Source organism: Scyliorhinus canicula, chromosome 9 (assembly GCF_902713615.1).
Source record: "Scyliorhinus canicula chromosome 9, sScyCan1.1, whole genome shotgun sequence".
Classification (NCBI taxonomy): Eukaryota; Metazoa; Chordata; class Chondrichthyes; order Carcharhiniformes; family Scyliorhinidae; genus Scyliorhinus; species Scyliorhinus canicula.
In genome coordinates this window covers 104,767,999-104,789,510 of record NC_052154.1, presented here as the reverse complement: position 1 = coordinate 104,789,510, position 21,512 = coordinate 104,767,999, and the positions used below count along the sequence as shown (strand labels likewise).

The following is a 21,512-nucleotide window of genomic DNA, read 5'->3' as shown; positions in this document are numbered from 1 at the left end:
AATCCCCTGTAACCTCAACAATCCCCTGTAACCTCAACAATCCCCCATACCCTCAACAATCCACTGTAACCTCAACAATCCCATACCCTCAACAATCCCCTGTACCCTCAACAATCCCCTGTAACCTCAACAATCCCCTGTAACCTCAACAATCCCCTGTAACCTCAACAATCCCCTGTAACCTCAACAATCCCCTGTAACCTCAACAATCCCATACCCTCAACAATCCCCTGTAACCTGGACAATCCCTTGTAACCTGGACAATCCCCTGTGCCCTCAACAATCCCCTGTAACCTCAACAATCCCATACCCTCACCAATCCCCTGTGCCCTCAACAATCCCATACCCTCAACAATCCCCTGTACCCTCAACAATCCACTGTAACCTCAACAATCCACTGTAACCTCAACAATCCCATACCCTCAACAATCCACTGTAACCTCAGCAATCCACTGTACCCTCAACAATCCCCCGTAACCTCAACAATCCACTGTACCCTCAACAATCCCCTGTAACCTCAACAATCCCCTGTAACCTCGACAATCCACTGTACCCTCAACAATCCCATACCCTCAACAATCCCCTGTAAGATCAACAATCACATTGACTCATCAAAACACTAAAGTAATGACGTGGGCAGCACGGTAGCATTGTGGATAGCATAATTGCTTCACAGCTCCAGGGTCCCAGGTTCGATTCCGGGTTGGGTCACTGTCTGTGCGGAGTCTGCACATCCTCACCGTGTGTGCGTGGGTTTCCTCCGGGTACTCCGGTTTCCTCCCACAGTCCAAAGATGTGCAGGTTAGGTGGATTGGCCATGATAAATTGCCCGCAGTGTCCAAAATTGCTCTTATGGGGATAGGGTGGAGGTGTGGGCTTGGGTAGGGTGCTCTTTCCAAGAGCCGGTCCAGACTCAATGGGCCGAATGGCCTCCTTCTGTACTGTAAATTCTATGATTCTATGAAACCCATGCTTTCTTCCCTCAACTAATCCACATCTTTCCTACTGACTGTCGACATTATTTTGCATTAACATTTCTTACAGCTTTCATACCACTGAGGTTAACGGACTGTCCCATCATGGCTGGGCTTATCCTTGACCCCCTTTTTGAATAGGTGTGTAACGTTTGCATTTCTTGGGATATCCGTATCCAAGGCCAATTGGAGGGACATGAGTGCTAATTCCACAGTTTCTGCCTTTCCTTCCGTCAGTGTCCTTGGATTCATCCCATCTGGATTTGGTGACTCATGTACACCAAGTACAGCCAGCCTTTTTTCATTTTTTTCTTTACAATGTTTAGTAAGTTGGTCTTGGCCAATTTTACAATCATTTTGTTAAAATACACTTATAAATATACAAATCTCGTCCTATAAAACCAAGCACCAAAACTGAATTCTATTTCAAAAGGTATTGACAAGAAAGATCAAGCCATGGATGAACAAAGTTATGATTTTTTGAAAAATATTTATTGAGGCTTGAAGATACGAAAACCCTACAGTTTGTGGTACAATTTTAAGATAATGATTCAAAACACTTTTTAATAAAAAGGCAGATAATAGATGTTGTACAGAAGAGTGATTCACTGATTCTTCGGATAGGCCACGGAAAAGAGCAGAAACATAATTGAAACACAGTGCTTTAATTTACTTTCTGACTGGATCGTGGAGCAGTCACACTGCGGCAGTGAAACCACACACTGGATTGTGGAGCAGTCACACTGCGGCAGTGAAACCACACACTGGATTGTGGAGCAGTCACACTGCGGCAGTGAAGCCACACACTGGATTGTGGAGAAGTCACACTGCGGCAGTGATCCACACACTGGATTGTGGAGCAGTCACACTGCGGCAGTGAAGCCACACACTGGATTGTGGAGAAGTCACACTGCGGCAGTGAAACCACACACTGGATTGTGGAGCAGTCACACTGCGGCAGTGAAGCCACACACTGGATTGTGGAGAAGTCACACTGCGGCAGTGATCCACACACTGGATTGTGGAGCAGTCACACTGCGGCAGTGAAGCCACACACTGGATCGTGGAGAAGTCACACTGCGGCAGTGAAACCACACACTGGATTGTGGAGCAGTCACACTGCGGCAGTGAAGCGACACATGTTTAAAAGGCAAATCCCATGATTCTCAGCCTCGAGCATTTGAAGAGAATCGTAACAAAAACACTGGATAATGGTCATACTCGAGTCTTATTTGGGAGGGTTGTTGTAACGGTACCATGTTAAAAGTTCTGTAAGGAAGACAATGTCATCTTTACACAATGTATACTGATCAACAGTTTTAATAACATTACTAAAGTGCTGAATTATATAAGGCAAAGTTGACAAGCAGTGAAGCGAGTACAAAGGTCGAACAAACAAATCCATCGCATTGTGATTGGTCACTGATGCATTCTACGCACATCAGGATGTGCCATTCATGTGTGGGGGAGGGCAACCCAAATCCTCAGTGTTTAGGGACTTTGTTGTAGTCTTCTTGTTCCACGTTCTTGCACAAATACATTGAGAGGATCATTCCCAGCAACTGCAAATACAGAAAAGAGAATGTTTGTGACCATAAGGGAGTCTCACACCATTAGGAGTTTCATCGAATAAGATACCTTTCAGTTACAATGATCAACATCGGGAAAGTTAATAGCAAAGTCCCACAAGAGCAATGGGATGAGTGAGACTTTTTGATGTTGTTACTGTGGGTTCAGCTCCCATATGTGGAGACTTCGTTACAAAAGCAGTTCCCCACCATGTACTGCAGCTGATACAGAAAGTCAACATTCCCGGCAGGATATTGTGTCGCTCTGGTCGTGCAATAATGGCATTTCAAGTGCATTGTGCAAAAGATGAACCAAAACATTCCACCCTGACTCAGCTCACTGTCTCACTTTGTGTTCAGGGAACCAGAGCAAAGAGCAGGATTGGAAGCAGCTGCTGTATGTGCACAGTGATATTGGGGAACTGATTGAAATGACGGATGGAGGATTGGAGCAGTGTGCAGAGTCAGAGTAAGCCAGCACAGGAGTAATCTGTGTGGAGTAACCGGGTAGATATGTGAGCAGCAAACAGCAATAGTTCAAAGCATATCCCTCATAAACATTACCTATGGTAAAAGTGACCCCCAAATCTTGGTCTAAATAATGGGTCTCCCAATATTTTCCACCAGTATATATCATGTTCAGTTTTGGTCTCCTTACCTGAGAAAGGACGTACTTGCGCTGGAGGGTGTGCAGAGGAGATTCACTAGGATCCCATTGTTGAGGGGGTTGGATTACGAGGAGAGGTTGAGTAGACTGGGACTGTACACTTTGGAATTTAGAAGGATGAGGGGGAATCTTATAGAAACATATAAAATTATGAAGGAAATAGATAGGATAGATGCGGGCAGGTTGTTTCCACTAATGGGTGAAATCAGAACTAGGGGGCATAGCCTCAAAATAAGGGGAAGTAGGTTTAGGACTGAGCTTCGGAGGAACTTCTTCACCCAAAGGGTTGTGAATCTATGGAATTCCTTGCCCAGTGAAGCAGTTGAGGCTCCTTCATTAAATGTTTTTAAGATAAAGATAGATCGTTTTTTTGAAGAATAAAGGGATTAAGGTTTATGGTTTTCGGGCCGGAAAGTGGAGCTGAGTCCACAAATGATCAGCCATGATCTCATTGAATGGCGGAGAAGGCTTGAGGGGCCAAATGGCCTTCTCCTGCTCCAAGTTCATATGTTCTTATGTAACTGAGTATTAAAAAGGACAAGTCTGTAAACTCAGACTCTAGCTCATTACAAATTAAATACCACAGCGAGCCATGGGCTCCGGATCATCAGGAATTTATTTGTTTTTTCCTTAGTGGGATCCTTTGCCTCTCCTGAAAATCTTGGGTAGTTTTCCTGATTCCAATTCAACTGCTGGAGTGAGAGGAGGTCAAACAGGAGGAAAATAAGTATCGCTGAATGTTGACTTACTTCGATTGCAGCAACTCCAATGCACACACCGAGGATAATGCCAATGTTCTGATAAAGCCAGTCTTCAACATTAGACATGCAGCCCTGCAGTTGCGAGATATGAGAAGTATTAGTGCATTCAGAAAATAAAATCTCACCGTTGTACTGGCACATCACTGGCAAGACTTTGGCCAAATTGACTTTCTCAAAGACCAAAATGTCCAAACATAATTGTGAGAAGGACATCAACTAAAGATTCCAGCACAAGTCTTCTGAGTGACACACAGAACAACCTCCCTTTAAACACGGCTCACAAGTAGCTAGGGGCTAAATTAGAAAACAGAACCAGGGGAGTAGGAGGTGTAATATCTTAAGACCATAATACATAGGAGCAGAATTAGGCCACTAGGCCCATCAAGTCTGCTCCGCCATTCAATCATGGCTGATATTTTCACATCCCCATTCTCCTACCTTCTCCCCATAACCCCTAATCCACTTATTAATCAGGAACCTATCTATCTCTGTCTTAAAGACACTCAGTGAATTGGTCTCCACAGCCTTCTGCGGCAAAGAGTTCCACAGATTCACCACCCTCTGGCTGAAGAGATTTGTCCCTTTAGTCTGAGATGGTGTCCTCTGGTTCTAGTTTTTCCTACACGGGGAAACATCCTCTACACGTCCACTCTATCCTGGCCTCGCAGTATCCTGGAAGTTTCAATAAGATCCCCTCTCATCCTTCTAAACTCCGAGTACAGACCCAGAGTCCTCAAACATTCCTCATATGACAAGTTCTTCATTCCAGGGATCATTCTTCTGAACCTCCTCTAGACTCTTTCCATGGCCAGCACATCCTTCCTTAGATACGGGGCCCAAAACTGCTCACAATGCTCCAAATGGGGTCTGACCAGAGCCTCATACAGCCTCAGAAGTACATTCCTGGTCTTGTAGTCTAGGCTCTTGACATGAATGCCAGCATTGCATTTGCCTTCTCAATTGCCGACTGAACCTGCACATTAACCTTAAGTGATCATAAGTGAAAGAAATTTGAATTTATCTCACAGTGATTGCCTCCATGTGGTTGCTCGCCTGGAACATTACGAAGTCTCACCCGTTTAAGATAGAGATGAGAATTTCTTTGTCTCAGGAGGCTATGGGAGTTTGACAATCTCTGCCTCAGAATGTGGTGGAAGGGGGCTCACTGAATATTTTTAAGGCACGGGAATGAAAGACTATTGGAGGTAAATGGGGAATGTGGAAATTGAAACACAAACAAATCAACCATGATCTTATTGAATGTTGGAGCAGGCTATAGAGGACAAATGGCCAACTTCTGCCCCTATTTCTATGTGATGCATTTAGGAAGGAAAAACATGAACAGGCAATATAAAATACGGGATACAAGTCTTAAGCAGATTCAGGAGGAGAGGGTCCTCAGTGCACATGTGCATAGATCATAAAAGGTGGCAGGACATGTGGAGAGAGCAGGTAATAAAGTATACAGAATCTGCATAGAGTACAAGAGAAAGGTTATACTCAACTTATCAATAAGAAGTCTTAGATCACCACGTTAAAGTCCAACAGGTGAATTCACCTGAGGAAGGAGCTGCGCTCCGAAAGCTAGTGATTCGAAACATAGAACATAGAACAGTACAGCACAGAACAGGCCCTTCGGCCCTCAATGTTGTGCCGAGCCATGATCACCCTACTCAAACCCACGTATCCACCCTATACCCGTAACCCAACAACCCCCCCCCCCCCCCTTAACCTTACTTTTATTAGGACACTATGGGCAATTTAGCATGGCCAATCCACCTAACCCGCACATCTTTGGACTGTGGGAGGAAACCGGAGCACCCGGAGGAAACCCACGCACACAGGGGGAGGATGTGCAGACTCCACACAGACAGTGACCCAGCCGGGAATCGAACCTGGGACCTGGAGCTGTGAAGCATTTATGCTAACCACCATGCTACCCTGCTGCCCCCAAACAAACCTGTTGGACTTTAACCTGGTGTTTTAAGACTTCACACCAGTCCAATGCTGGCATCTCCACATCATGAACTTATCAAGGCACTAGTCAGACTTCAGCTGGAGTACTATTCTGAGCGCCGCACTATAGGATCGCACTGGATAGAGTGCATAAGAGGTTCAGAAGAATCTAGGGATGAGAAACTTCAGCTATGATAATAGGTTGGAGAGGTTCAGACTGTTCTCTTTGGTGAGACAAAGGCTAAGAGGAGATTTGATAGAGGTGTTCAAAATCACAAAGCGGCTGGACAGAGTAGATAGGGAGGATCTGTTCCTGTTTATTAGAAAGACATAGATTTGAAGTGATTTGTAAAAGAAGCAAATGTGATGTGAGAAAAAATGTTTTCACACAGCGAATGGTTTGGGTCTGGACACCGCCTGGATGTGTGGTGGTAACAGGTTCAATCGAGGCATTCAAGAGGACATTAGATGATTATATGAATTAAATAATATTCAGGGCTATGGGGAAAAGCCAGTGGAATGAGACTGAGTCATGACCCATGAAATTGTTGTTTCTATTGGGGGGAAGGCAGGATCAGGATACTGAACTTGATGATCAGCCAAGATCATAACGAATGGCAGAGCAAGCTCGAAGGGCTGAATGGTCTCCTCATGTTCTTATTTTCTATGTCTGATTCTATGTATGATGTGCATTTTGAGAGCCATTGCAGATATGATGGGCTGAATGGCTTCCTTCTGTGCTGTATCAGTTCTGTAGGATATTGGCAGACAGTTGCTTTGGCAGGGGATAGTTGGGTGTGATAAAGGACAGTGTTTGGTGGGGGGCTGTGTTTGATGAAGCGCTGTGTTTGGCAGAGGACTGCGTTTGGCGGAGGGCTTATCTATGTAATTTATATCAACTGTAAAAAGTTGATGCCCCTGCATGAAAACGAAATGAAATGAAAATTGATTATTGTCTCAAGCAGGCTTCAAAGGAAGTTACTATGAAAAGCCCCTGGTCGCCACATTCTGCCACATTTCGCATAGACCCCCATGGGAATCCACTCATCATATCCTGCCAGTCAGACAATACCATTTATGCTTACTCTGTTTTGTCAGCCAATCTTCAGTCCAAGCTAATATGTTACCCCCTGCACCATAAGCTTTTATTTTCTGCAGTAACCTTTGATGAGGTACTTTATCAAATGCTATCTGGAAATCCAAGTACAGTACATCTACAGGGTCCCCTCTATCCACAGCACTTGTTACTATTTTAAAGTACTCTAGTAAAATGGGTAAACTTGATTTTGTTTTCATAAAACCATGTTGACTCTTCCTGGTTACCTTGAGCTTGTCTGAGTGCCAAGCTATAACCTCTTTATTGATCAATTCTGACACCTAATCCATGACGGCCATCAGGCTAACTGTCCTATAGTTTCCATATTTCTGCCTCTCTCCCTTCTTAAATGGTGGGGCAATATTTGCTGCTGTCCTATGCGATGGAAACTTTCTTAAATCTTGTGAATTTTGGAAAATTAACACCAACATATCTACTACCTGATTAGCAACATCCTTGCAGACACTGGGATGAAGCCCATTTGGACGTGGAGACTTGTCAACCTGCAACTTCATCAATTTACTCAGTGTTGCTTCCCTAGTGACTGTAATTTCATCAAATTTCACTCTCTCCTCCACCTCCAGATTTACAGCTATTACAGAAATGTATTTTCTATTCCCTATGGTGAAGACAAAAGCAAAATATTTGTTCATCTAATCTGCCATTTAAACACTCCCCATTCTAACACTCTGACAATAAAGATTATTATTATAAGGGTAATTATAAAGGCCAGAGATGGCTGTTGTGGACTGGGAAAGAAGTTTAGCAGAAAAGACATTTGATCAGTAACGACTGATATTTCTGAAAATAATTCATTCTCACAATAAAAATGTATCCCAGTGAGGATGAAGGATTCTCAGAAGGGGAAAATCAACCATGGTTAACCAGGAAGGTCAAGGATAGTATTAAACTGACTATGTGGCAAAGATTCATCATAAACCAGAGGGTCAGGAAAGTCTTAAACGCCAACAAAATATAATTAAAAAAATAATAAAGTGGTAGTAGATAAACTATGGGCGCGATCTTCCCAAAAGAGAACAAAGCTTCGAGAGCGAAAGCAATTTAGCCGCATGTTTCCCATGACTCGAGAAGCCCATGGTTTTGAATAAGGGGTCTAAACTCGGAATGCGCAGCCAAGGCTTCACATAGCCATGTATTTTACAATGGAGAGCTCAGCTCGCAGGAACTCCCCGTTGTAGCGTGGGATCGGGATGCCATTTTATCTCCGTGCTCACAAAAATAAAATCACTGACCTACCCCTCAGCCCAAACAAAACATGGGAGGGTGACCCAGCCCTCCACACACCACCTCTCCCCCAACACCCACACCGGCCAACAGTGCCAGGGCACCACCTTGTTCAAAGGGCATGTGGCTGTGGGCCTCCGATCCCCTTGGAGACCCCCATGAGTGCCGTTCCTCTGGTCCCTGTTTGTAGGGACCAGAAGCAAACGGCGTTCGCCCGGGGTCACCGAGGCAAAGCCTCAGGTACCTCAGAAATCTGTACATTAGAATAAGGCTTACTGTCTCTCTCTAATGTGCAGATTTGCCAAAAAATGATCCCGCCTAAGGGGGGCTTGATTCCCCTTGCAACATCTTGAGAGATTGCGTTGAATCTCGCGAGGCATTGCAAGCTGGGTAGGTGCCAGGAGCGGGGTCTCCTGGCTTTCACCAATCATGCTGCAGGATTCTCCGTTGGTTGACGGCGAAATTGGGAAACACGATTGGGCGGAGAATAGGTTCCGATGCCGAAATTGCGACAAGCGTCGTATTGACCCCAAATCACAATTCTCCGTCATCTCGACAGCAGAGTCAATACTTTCTGGAATGCACGTACAGTAAACACCATTTGCATATCATTAGCGGACCTGACCCTGTATCCTCTGGGGGCTCCGCGATTCTCTCCCTCCGATGGCCCGAGTTCCCGACGGTGCAGTTAGTTTGTGGTTTTAAAAATTGTGAAATGGGCATCGTGGCTGCTGAGATAGAGGAGGGAGGATACAGAAAGGCGTGACCGCGGGCTGCCGAGCTGAACACTGGCCGGGGTGGGGGTTGGGTGCCCTGCGAGTGCCGGGGGAGGGGGCAGAAGGAGGACAGGCCATGTGGCCGGATAGACGCCCCATGGGATAGGGGCGGTGTCAAGTCATGGACCGCCATTGCCATGGCCAGCAAGGCAGCCATCTTGCTGTACACCCCACTGACCACCTACTTTGGCCCCTGGTTCTACAGAGTGACACCGGCCGTATGGGTGCCCCCACTGTCTATAATGGGAGTGTGCTTCCTGGGAGCGACAGAGCGAGGAAGGACTGACCATTCAATTTAAACATCCATTCTCAACCTTCCGATTGGAGTTCCAAATTATCGGATATGTGGTAAGTGCCAGAAGATTGTGAAATTCACCTGTCGTACTGTCCAGTACAAAGAACCATTTGAGGAATGAACGGTGATATTATAAAACACAGATTGAAATATTAAAGCTATTGAAAGACTCACGATGATAAGTGGGCTGACATCTCCCAGACAGAATCCAGTTGCCAGCACAGTGGCATTCCCGGGCAAACAGGAACAGGGAAACTGTTTGACTGTGCTGTTCTGGATTATCACATTTTCAGTCCAGTTTGACGAACCAGACCAGCCACAACAATTCAGCTAAAAAAGTTAAAACAAAAATCTGTTGCAGGAAAATGTACAACCTCCTCAAAGCTAATAACCCGGAAGACAATAAATCTTTCCAATTGAGGGGTAATAGTAACAACACAGCTGCAGGGGAGGAGTTGGAACAAAGTAGCGGGAGGCGCTAGCACAGTGTTAATGTCATGGATCAGCAATCCATGGACATAGGCAAATGCTTTGGGATTCAAATCCCATCATCCCTGATTGTGCAATTTAAATCCAGTGTCAATCCGCGATTAAGAGTCGAATGGCGACTCTGAAACCATTATCAATTGTCGTAAACCCCCATCTGATTCACTAATGCCATTTAGAGAAAAAAAAAACAGCAGTCTTTACCTGGTCTGGCCTGGCCTACATGTTACACCAATTCACAGCAATGCTGGTGACTCTTAAACTCCCTTCAAAGCAATTAGGAATGCGCACTGGGGATGCTCAAAACCCATGAATGGTAAGGAGTGAGAGTACCGACAGGGAGAGGGGTTAGAGTAACAACACGGGGTGGGGTTAGTCACGATAAAGGGCAGGGTTAGAGAAACGACACAGAGAGTGGTAAGAGTAATGACATAGAGAGGAGTTAGAGTAACGACACAGAGGGGAGTTAGAGTAACGACACAGAGAGGGGTAAGAATAATGACACAGAGAGGAATTAGAATAATGACACGGAGAGGAGTTAGAGTAACGACACAGTGATGGGTAAGAATAATGACACAGAGAGGAATTAGAATAACGACACGGAGAGGAGTTAGAGTAACGACAAGGAGAGGAGTTAGAGTAAAGACACAGTGATGGGTAAGAATAATGACACAGAGATGAGTTAGAATAACGACACGGAGAGGAGTTAGAATAACGACACGGAGAGGAGTTAGAGTAACGACACGGAGAGGAGTTAGAGTAACGACATGGAGAGGAGTTAGAGTAATGACACAGAGAGGGGTTAGAGTAATGGCACGGAGAGGAGTTAGAGTAATGACACGGCGAGGGGTTAGAATAACGACACGGCTCGGACTTGGAGTAACAACACAGGCGAGGTTAGAGTAACGATAAAGGGCAGGGTTAGAGTAACGATAAAGGGCAGGGTTAGAGTAACGATAAAGGGCAGGGTTAGAGTAACGATAAAGGGCAGGGTTAGAGTAACGATAAAGGGCAGGGTTAGAGTAACGATAAAGGGCAGGGTTAGAGTAACGATAAAGGCCAGAGTTAGAGTAACGATAAAGGGCAGGGTTAGAGTAACGATAAAGGGCAGGGTTAGAGTAACGACGTGGAGAGGACTTAGAGTAATGACACAGAGAGGGGTTAGAGTAACCACACGGAGAGGGGTTAGGGTAAATACACGGGTGGGTTTAGAGTAACAACACAGAGAGCGGTTAGAGTAACCACATGGAGAGGTTAGAGTAACGACATAGAGAGGGTTTAGAGTAACAACACAGAGAGGGGTTAGAGTAACAACACAGAGAGGGGTTAGAGTAACCACACGGAGCGGGGTTAGATTAACGACACAGAGAGGGGTTAGAGTAACAATACAGAGCGGGTTTAGAGTAATTACACGGAGAGGGGTTAGAGTAATGACACAGAGAGGGGGTAGAGTAATGACACAGAGAGGGGGTAGAGTAATGACACAGAGAGGGGGTAGAGTAATGACACAGAGAGGGGGTAGAGTAATGACACAGAGAGGGGGTAGAGTAATGACACAAAGAGGGGGTAGAGTAATGACACAGAGAGGGGTTAGAGTAACCACACGGAGAGGGGTTAGGGTAAATACACGGGTGGGTTTAGAGTAACAACACAGAGAGCGGTTAGAGTAACCACATGGAGAGGTTAGAGTAACGACATAGAGAGGGTTTAGAGTAACAACACAGAGAGGGGTTAGAGTAACAACACAGAGAGGGGTTAGAGTAACCACACGGAGCGGGGTTAGACTAACGACACAGAGAGGGGTTAGAGTAACAATACAGAACGGGTTTAGAGTAACGACACGGGTCGGGCTTAGAGTAACAACACAGAGAGGAGTTAGAGTAATGACACAGAGAGGGGGTAGAGTAATGACACAGAGAGGGGGTAGAGTAATGACACAGAGAGGGGGTAGAGTAATGACACAGAGAGGGGGTAGAGTAATGACACAGAGAGGGGGTAGAGTAATGACACAGAGAGGGGTTAGAGTAACGACATGGAGAGGTGTTAGAGTAACGACATAGAGAGGGGTTAGAGTAACCACACGGAGAGGGGTTAGAGTAATGACACAGAGAGGGGTTAGAGTAACCACACGGAGAGGGGTTAGGGTTAAAACACGGGTGGGTTTAGAGTACCAACACATGGAGGGGTTAGAGTAACCACATGGAGAGGTTAGAGTAACGACATAGAGAGGGTTTAGAGTAACAACACAGAGGGGTCAGAGTAATGACACAGAGAGGGGTTAGAGTAATCACACGGAGAGGGGTTAGAGTAACGACACAGAGCGGGGTTAGAGTAATGACATGGAGAGGGGTTAGAGTAATGACACAGAGAGGGGTTAGAGTAACCACACGGAGAGGGGTTAGGGTAAAAACACGGGTGGGTTTAGAGTAACAACACAGAGAGGGGTTAGAGTAACCACATGGAGAGGTTAGAGTAATGACATAGAGAGGGTTTAGAGTAACAACACAGAGGGGTCAGAGTAATGACACAGAGAGGGGGTAGAGTAATGACACAGAGAGGGGTTAGAGTAACCACACGGAGAGGGGTTAGAGTAACGACACAGAGCGGGGTTAGAGTAATGACACAGAGAGGGGTTAGAGTAACCACACGGAGAGGGGTTAGGGTAAATACACGGGTGGGTTTAGAGTAACAACACAGAGAGCGGTTAGAGTAACCACATGGAGAGGTAGAGTAACGACATAGAGAGGGTTTAGAGTAACAACACAGAGAGGGGTTAGAGTAACAACACAGAGAGGGGTTAGAGTAACCACACGGAGCGGGGTTAGATTAACGACACAGAGAGGGGTTAGAGTAACAATACAGAGCGGGTTTAGAGTAACGACACGGGTCGGGCTTAGAGTAACAACACAGAGAGGAGTTAGAGTAATTACACGGAGAGGGGTTAGAGTAATGACACAGAGAGGGGGTAGAGTAATGACACAGAGCGGGGTTAGAGTAATGACACAGAGAGGGGTTAGAGTAACCACACGGAGAGGGGTTAGGGTAAATACACGGGTGGGTTTAGAGTAACAACACAGAGAGCGGTTAGAGTAACCACATGGAGAGGTTAGAGTAACGACATAGAGAGGGTTTAGAGTAACAACACAGAGAGGGGTTAGAGTAACAACACAGAGAGGGGTTAGAGTAACCACACGGAGCGGGGTTAGATTAACGACACAGAGAGGGGTTAGAGTAACAATACAGAGCGGGTTTAGAGTAATTACACGGAGAGGGGTTAGAGTAATGACACAGAGAGGGGGTAGAGTAATGACACAGAGAGGGGGTAGAGTAATGACACAGAGAGGGGGTAGAGTAATGACACAGAGAGGGGGTAGAGTAATGACACAGAGAGGGGGTAGAGTAATGACACAAAGAGGGGGTAGAGTAATGACACAGAGAGGGGTTAGAGTAACCACACGGAGAGGGGTTAGGGTAAATACACGGGTGGGTTTAGAGTAACAACACAGAGAGCGGTTAGAGTAACCACATGGAGAGGTTAGAGTAACGACATAGAGAGGGTTTAGAGTAACAACACAGAGAGGGGTTAGAGTAACAACACAGAGAGGGGTTAGAGTAACCACACGGAGCGGGGTTAGATTAACGACACAGAGAGGGGTTAGAGTAACAATACAGAGCGGGTTTAGAGTAATTACACGGAGAGGGGTTAGAGTAATGACACAGAGAGGGGGTAGAGTAATGACACAGAGAGGGGGTAGAGTAATGACACAGAGAGGGGGTAGAGTAATGACACAGAGAGGGGGTAGAGTAATGACACAGAGAGGGGGTAGAGTAATGACACAAAGAGGGGGTAGAGTAATGACACAGAGAGGGGTTAGAGTAACCACACGGAGAGGGGTTAGGGTAAATACACGGGTGGGTTTAGAGTAACAACACAGAGAGCGGTTAGAGTAACCACATGGAGAGGTTAGAGTAACGACATAGAGAGGGTTTAGAGTAACAACACAGAGAGGGGTTAGAGTAACAACACAGAGAGGGGTTAGAGTAACCACACGGAGCGGGGTTAGATTAACGACACAGAGAGGGGTTAGAGTAACAATACAGAACGGGTTTAGAGTAACGACACGGGTCGGGCTTAGAGTAACAACACAGAGAGGAGTTAGAGTAATGACACAGAGAGGGGGTAGAGTAATGACACAGAGAGGGGGTAGAGTAATGACACAGAGAGGGGGTAGAGTAATGACACAGAGAGGGGGTAGAGTAATGACACAGAGAGGGGGTAGAGTAATGACACAGAGAGGGGTTAGAGTAACGACATGGAGAGGTGTTAGAGTAACGACATAGAGAGGGGTTAGAGTAACCACACGGAGAGGGGTTAGAGTAATGACACAGAGAGGGGTTAGAGTAACCACACGGAGAGGGGTTAGGGTTAAAACACGGGTGGGTTTAGAGTACCAACACATGGAGGGGTTAGAGTAACCACATGGAGAGGTTAGAGTAACGACATAGAGAGGGTTTAGAGTAACAACACAGAGGGGTCAGAGTAATGACACAGAGAGGGGTTAGAGTAATCACACGGAGAGGGGTTAGAGTAACGACACAGAGCGGGGTTAGAGTAATGACATGGAGAGGGGTTAGAGTAATGACACAGAGAGGGGTTAGAGTAACCACACGGAGAGGGGTTAGGGTAAAAACACGGGTGGGTTTAGAGTAACAACACAGAGAGGGGTTAGAGTAACCACATGGAGAGGTTAGAGTAATGACATAGAGAGGGTTTAGAGTAACAACACAGAGGGGTCAGAGTAATGACACAGAGAGGGGGTAGAGTAATGACACAGAGAGGGGTTAGAGTAACCACACGGAGAGGGGTTAGAGTAACGACACAGAGAGGGGTTAGAGTAATGACACAGAGAGGGGTTAGAGTAACCACACGGAGAGGGGTTAGGGTAAATACACGGGTGGGTTTAGAGTAACAACACAGAGAGCGGTTAGAGTAACCACATGGAGAGGTTAGAGTAACGACATAGAGAGGGTTTAGAGTAACAACACAGAGAGGGGTTAGAGTAACAACACAGAGAGGGGTTAGAGTAACCACACGGAGCGGGGTTAGATTAACGACACAGAGAGGGGTTAGAGTAACAATACAGAGCGGGTTTAGAGTAACGACACGGGTCGGGCTTAGAGTAACGACACAGAGAGGGGTTAGAGTAATGACACAGAGAGGGGTTAGAGTAACGACACAGAAAGGGGTTAGAGTAATGACATAGAGAGGGGGTAGAGTAACGACACAGAGAGGGGTCAGAGTAATGACATAGAGAGAGGATAGAGTAATGACACAGAGAGGGGTTAGAGTAATGACACAGAGAGGGGTTAGAGTAATGACACAGAGAGGGGTCAGAGTAATGACATAGAGAGAGGATAGAGTAATGACACAGAGAGGGGTTAGAGTAATGACACAGAGAGGGGTTAGAGTAATGACACAGAGAGGGGTCAGAGTAATGACATAGAGAGAGGATAGAGTAATGACACAGAGAGGGGTTAGAGTAATGACACAGAGAGGGGTCAGAGTAATGACATAGAGAGAGGAGAGAGTAATGACACAGAGAGGGGTCAGTGTAATGCCTTTATTTGTGAGGAACTTCATTAACACCCAGCTCATTCCCAGCTAATGTCCAGCACTGTCCAGGGAGTGTAAAATCTTTTTGACCATTTCCATTCTTTACTCACTTGCTTCTGGATGTATTCCCATGTTTTTCCAAAGCTGTTTTCTGTGTTTTCCAGCGGATTGTAGTTGACAATTACTTGGTGAATGATGTCAGTTACCTCTGATTTGAGCTATAAAAGGAACCAATTATTTCAGTGGAGAAATTAGATTCAATACTCTTCTGTGTCAACTCTACCCTGGCAACAAAGTGAGGCTTTGTGCAAACTCACTGAACCTGTATGTGGCACTGGTGTGATCCATGAGTTAGTTGAAATAACCACCTCAATCCTCAGCACCTTGGGCCATCAGTAAACACAAGGATGAAAAGCCAACTCTCGATGACTATATTGTGAGTTTAGATTGGCCTGGTAACCAGCATTCCCTGACAAGTCAGAAATATTCACTCCTGCTTTTTTATATGATTCACTTTCAGGCAAGATTTGTCCATGTGCAGTGAACCCATCCAGTGGGGCAAGTGGAATTTGTGGTCAGCAGGTTCAAATGAAACGATTTGCTGAAAGGTTTGAAGGATACACTGATCAGGTTAGATTGAGTCAGAGGAGGATCATTGAGTACAAACACCAACAGGGGCAATTGGGTCAAATAACTTCTCTGAAAGGGGGAACTGGGAATCGTTTCCCCAGTTCAGGCAGCAGCTGTGTGGAGAATAACGTTTAACCTTTCAGTGACCATTCATCAGAACCAAAGCCTTAAGTCACAACAACGCTTCCCCTGTCCCCACCCATTATGGAGTGAACATCACCTTTCCCAGGAGGGAAATTCCTCCAAGGACCTTCCCTCTCGCTGCTACATTCTGTGGAAATGGTTTTTGTGGTTGTGGGAAAGACATTAATTGGCAATTGGATGCTGGGAATTCATCATCAGACATTGAGGCTTCACTGCCCCACACAGGCCTCATTCGACCTCGTAAACCCCAGTATTTTGGGTGGAATCACAAAGGAAATACAGCTTTAAAGATCTTGTGATTAGAGATGAGGGAGTTCTTTGGTTCACCGGACAACATTCCTCTCTTAACTGGTCATCTATCCAACTTACTGTCCACACCATGGCTACTGCTATCAAAGTGATATGTCAAAACTCAAAGATACTGAAGAACTACAATAATGATACAAAATGATTCATTTTTCCTTTTGGAACATGTTCAACAGTGAGCTGGAAATAAAACAACAGAAACTAACATTCCTGATACTGGAAGTTATTCAAGATGAACATGTGGGGAAGAGCTGGAAAATAACAAGACCTCACAGTGAGATGCTTCCAATTCTCCATTGGTTCCTGTGATGGGGACGGAAGGGGTAATAGGGCAGTAATATGAATGCTCACTTAGGGGCCCTGCCTACATTCAGTCAGTCAAAAACCAATTAAAAAATGACAGCGTATTTGGGAATGGTGGGCAATTAAATGAAAGATCTGCGTTGGGAAGAATGGCCTAAATAGATGGAGCAATGTGTGGAACATGGTGAGACTATCAGGTGATAACTTTGGAAGGAAAGGCAGACAGCCATATGGCTCAAAGGGAATTTGAGGTGTGCAGGAGGCGACCTGAAGAGGGTCAAAAGAAAGAGAATTCATTGCGTTTGCAGCGAGACTGGGAGAGGGACAGGGTGCGGAGGGGAACTGAATCAGGCACACTTTGGAAGTGATGGAGTGGGGTCGGGAGAGGTCCAATACCACTGCACAGGACAACGTGAGAGTCACATTCAATCGAGAATCTATAGAAAACAGTGTAACAGTGACACTGGGTCAATGATCCCGTACAGGACAGTGTAACAGTGAGACTGGGTCAATGATCCCATACAGGACAGTGTAACAGTGAGACTGGGTCAATGATCCCATACAGGACAGTGTAACAGTGAGACTGGGTCAATGATCCCATACAGGACAGTGTAACAGAGACACTGGGTCAATGATCCCGTACAGGACAGTGTAACTGTGAGACTGGGTCAATGATCCCATACAGGACAGTGTAACAGAGACACTGGGTCAATGATCCCGTACAGGACAGTGTAACAGTGAGACTGGGTCAATGATCCCATACAGGACAGTGTAACAGTGAGACTGGGTCAATGATCCCATACAGGACAGTGTAACAGTGAGACTGGGTCAATGATCCCATACAGGACAGTGTAACAGAGACACTGGGTCAATGATCCCGTACAGGACAGTGTAACTGTGAGACTGGGTCAATGATCCCATACAGGACAGTGTAACAGAGACACTGGGTCAATGATCCCGTACAGGACAGTGTAACAGTGACACTGGGTCAATGATCCCGTACAGGACAGTGTAACAGTGACACTGGGTCAATGATCCCGTACAGGACAGTGTAACAGTGAGACTGGGTCAATGATCCCATACAGGACAGTGTAACAGTGAGACTGGGTCAATGATCCCATACAGGACAGTGTAACAGTGACAGTGGGTCAATGATCCCATATAGGACAGTGTAACAGTGACAGTGGGTCAATGATCCCATACAGGACAGTGTAACAGTGACACTGGGTCAATGATCCCATACAGGACAGTGTAACAGTGACACTGGGTCAATGATCCCATACAGGACAGTGTAACAGTGACAGTGGGTCAATGATCCCATACAGGACAGTGTAACAGTGACAGTGGGTCAATGATCCCATATAGGACAGTGTAACAGTGACAGTGGGTCAATGATCCCATACAGGACAGTGTAACAGTGACACTGGGTCAATGATCCCATACAGGACAGTGTAACAGTGACAGTGGGTCAATGATCCCATATAGGACAGTGTAACAGTGACAGTGGGTCAATGATCCCATACAGGACAGTGTAACAGTGACAGTGGGTCAATGATCCCATATAGGACAGTGTAACAGTGACAGTGGGTCAATGATCCCATACAGGACAGTGTAACAGTGACACTGGGTCAATGATCCCATACAGGACAGTGTAACAGTGACACTGGGTCAATGATCCCATACAGGACAATGTAACAGTGACACTGGGTCAATGATCCCATACAGGACAGTGTAACAGTGACACTGGGTCAATGATCCCATACAGGACAGTGTAACAGTGACACTGGGTCAATGATCCCATACAGGACAGTGTAACAGTGACACTGGGTCAATGATCCCATACAGGACAGTGTAACAGTGATACTGGGTCAATGATCCCGTACAGGACAGTGTAACAGTGACACTGGGTCAATGATCCCGTACAGGACAGTGTAACAGTGACACTGGGTCAATGATCCCATACAGGACAGTGTAACAGTGAGACTGGGTCAATGATCCCATACAGGACAGTGTAACAGTGACACTGGGTCAATGATCCCGTACAGGACAGTGTAACAGTGATACTGGGTCAATGATCCTGGACAGGACAGTGTAACAGTGACACTGGGTCAATGATCCCATACAGGACAGTGTAACAGTGATACTGGGTCAATGATCCCGTACAGGACAGTGTAACAGTGACACTGGGTCAATGATCCCATACAGGACAGTGTAACAGTGATACTGGGTCAATGATCCTGGACAGGACAGTGTAACAGTGACACTGGGTCAATGATCCCATACTGGACAGTGTAACAGTGATACTGGGTCAATGACCCTGTACAGGACAGTGTAACAGAGACACTGGGTCAATGACCCTGTACAGGACAGTGTAACAGAGACACTGGGTCAATGATCCCATACAGGACAGTGTAACAGTGACACTGGGTCAATGATCCCATACAGGACAGTGTAACAGTGACACTGGGTCAATGATCCCATACAGGACAGTGTAACAGTGACACTGGGTCAATGATCCCATACAGGACAGTGTAACAGTGACACTGGGTCAATGATCCCGTACAGGACAGTGTAACAGTGACACTGGGTCAATGATCCCAAAGGGGACAGTGTAACAGTGACACTGGGTCAATGATCCCATACAGGACAGTGTAACAGAGACACTGGGTCAATGATCCCATACAGGACAGTGTAACAGTGACACTGGGTCAATGATCCCGTACAGGACAGTGTAACAGTGACACTGGGTCAATGATCCCGTACAGGACAGTGTAACAGTGACACTGGGTCAATGATCCCGTACAGGACAGTGTAACAGTGAGACTGGGTCAATGATCCCAAAGGGGACAGTGTAACAGAGACACTGGGTCAATGATCCCGTACAGGACAGTGTAACAGTGAGACTGGGTCAATGATCCCAAAGGGGACAGTGTAACAGAGACACTGGGTCAATGATCCCGTACAGGACAGTGTAACAGTGAGACTGGGTCAATGATCCCAAAGGGGACAGTGTAACAGTGAGACTGGGTCAATGATCCCAAAGGGGACAGTGTAACAGAGACACTGGGTCAATGATCCCGTACAGGACAGTGTAACAGTGACACTGGGTCAATGATCCCATACAGGACAGTGTAACAGTGACACTGGGTCAATGATCCCATACAGGACAGTGTAACAGTGACACTGGGTCAATGATCCCATACAGGACAGTGTAACAGTGACACTGGGTCAATGATCCCATACAGGACAGTGTAACAGTGATACTGGGTCAATGATCCCGTACAGGACAGTGTAACAGTGACACTGGGTCAATGATCCCATACAGGACAGTGTAACAGTGATACTGGGTCAATGATCCCATACAGGACAGTGTAACAGTGACACTGGGTCAATGATCCCATACAGGACAGTGTAACAGTGATACTGGGTCAATGATCCTGGACAGGACAGTGTAACAGTGACACTGGGTCAATGATCCCATACTGGACAGTGTAACAGTGATACTGGGTCAATGACCCTGTACAGGACAGTGTAACAGAGACACTGGGTCAATGATCCCAAAGGGGACAGTGTAACAGTGACACTGGGTCAATGATCCCAAAGGGGACAGTGTAACAGTGACACTGGGTCAATGATCCCATACAGGACAGTGTAACAGAGACACTGGGTCAATGATCCCATACAGGACAGTGTAACAGTGACACTGGTCAATGATCCCGTACAGGACAGTGTAACAGTGACACTGGGTCAATGGATCCCGTACAGGACAGTGTAAACAGTGAGCACTGGGTCATGATCCCGTACAGGACAGTGTAACAGAGACACTGGGTCAATGATCCCGTACAGGACAGTGTAACAGTGACACTGGATCAATGATCCCATACAGGACAGGTTACTGGGTTGCAGGGATAAAAGGGATAGGATGGAGCTGTGGGGCTTAAGGAGGGTGCTCTGTCCAAGAACTGGTGCAGAAACGATGGGCTGAATGGCCTCCTTTGCACTGTAAAATCTATGGTTCTATGATCCCATACAGGACAGTGTAACAGTGACACTGGGTCAATGATCCTGGACAGGACAGTGTAACAGTGACACTGGGGCGAGGATCCCATACAGGACAGTGTAACAGTGACACTGGGTCAATGATCCTGGACAGGACAGTGTAACAGTGACACTGGGTCAATGATCCCATACAGGACAGTGTAACAGAGATACTGGGTCAATGATCCCATACAGGACAGTGTAACAGAGACACTGGGTCAATGATCCCGTACAGGACAGTGTAACAGAGACACTGGGTCAATGATCCCGTACAGGACAGTGTAACTGTGAGACTGGGTCAATGATCCCGTACAGGACAGTGTAACAGTGACACTGGGTCAATGATCCCATACAGGACAGTGTAACAGTGACACTGGGTCAATGATCCCATACAGGACAGTGTAACAGTGACACTGGGTCAATGATCCCTGTACAGGACAGTGTAACAGTGACACTGGGTCAATGATCCCATACAGGACAGTGTAACAGTGACACTGGGTCAATGATCCCAAAGGGGACAGTGTAACAGTGACACTGGGTCAATGATCCCATACAGGACAGTGTAACAGTGACACTGGGTCAATGATCCCATACAGGACAGTGTAACAGTGACACTGGGTCAATGATCCTGTACAGGACAGTGTAACAGTGAT

The 21,512-nt window shown here is 46.2% G+C and overlaps 1 protein-coding gene across 1 annotated transcript in view; it reads right to left on the bottom strand.

Annotated features, from left to right (window-relative positions):
- Positions 1–1,444: 1,444 nt before the first annotated feature.
- Positions 1,445–21,512, bottom strand: part of LOC119970932 (CD82 antigen-like) — a 50,336-nt gene continuing 30,268 nt past the window's right edge. Inside the window, exons 5-8 of the mRNA XM_038806042.1 lie at positions 15,549–15,656; positions 9,513–9,668; positions 3,959–4,042; positions 1,445–2,536 (exon numbers count right to left, since the gene is read on the bottom strand). Coding sequence (XP_038661970.1) covers positions 2,459–2,536; positions 3,959–4,042; positions 9,513–9,668; positions 15,549–15,656 — 426 coding nt within the window. The 3' untranslated portion in view covers positions 1,445–2,458. The remainder of the gene's footprint in view (positions 2,537–3,958; positions 4,043–9,512; positions 9,669–15,548; positions 15,657–21,512) is intronic.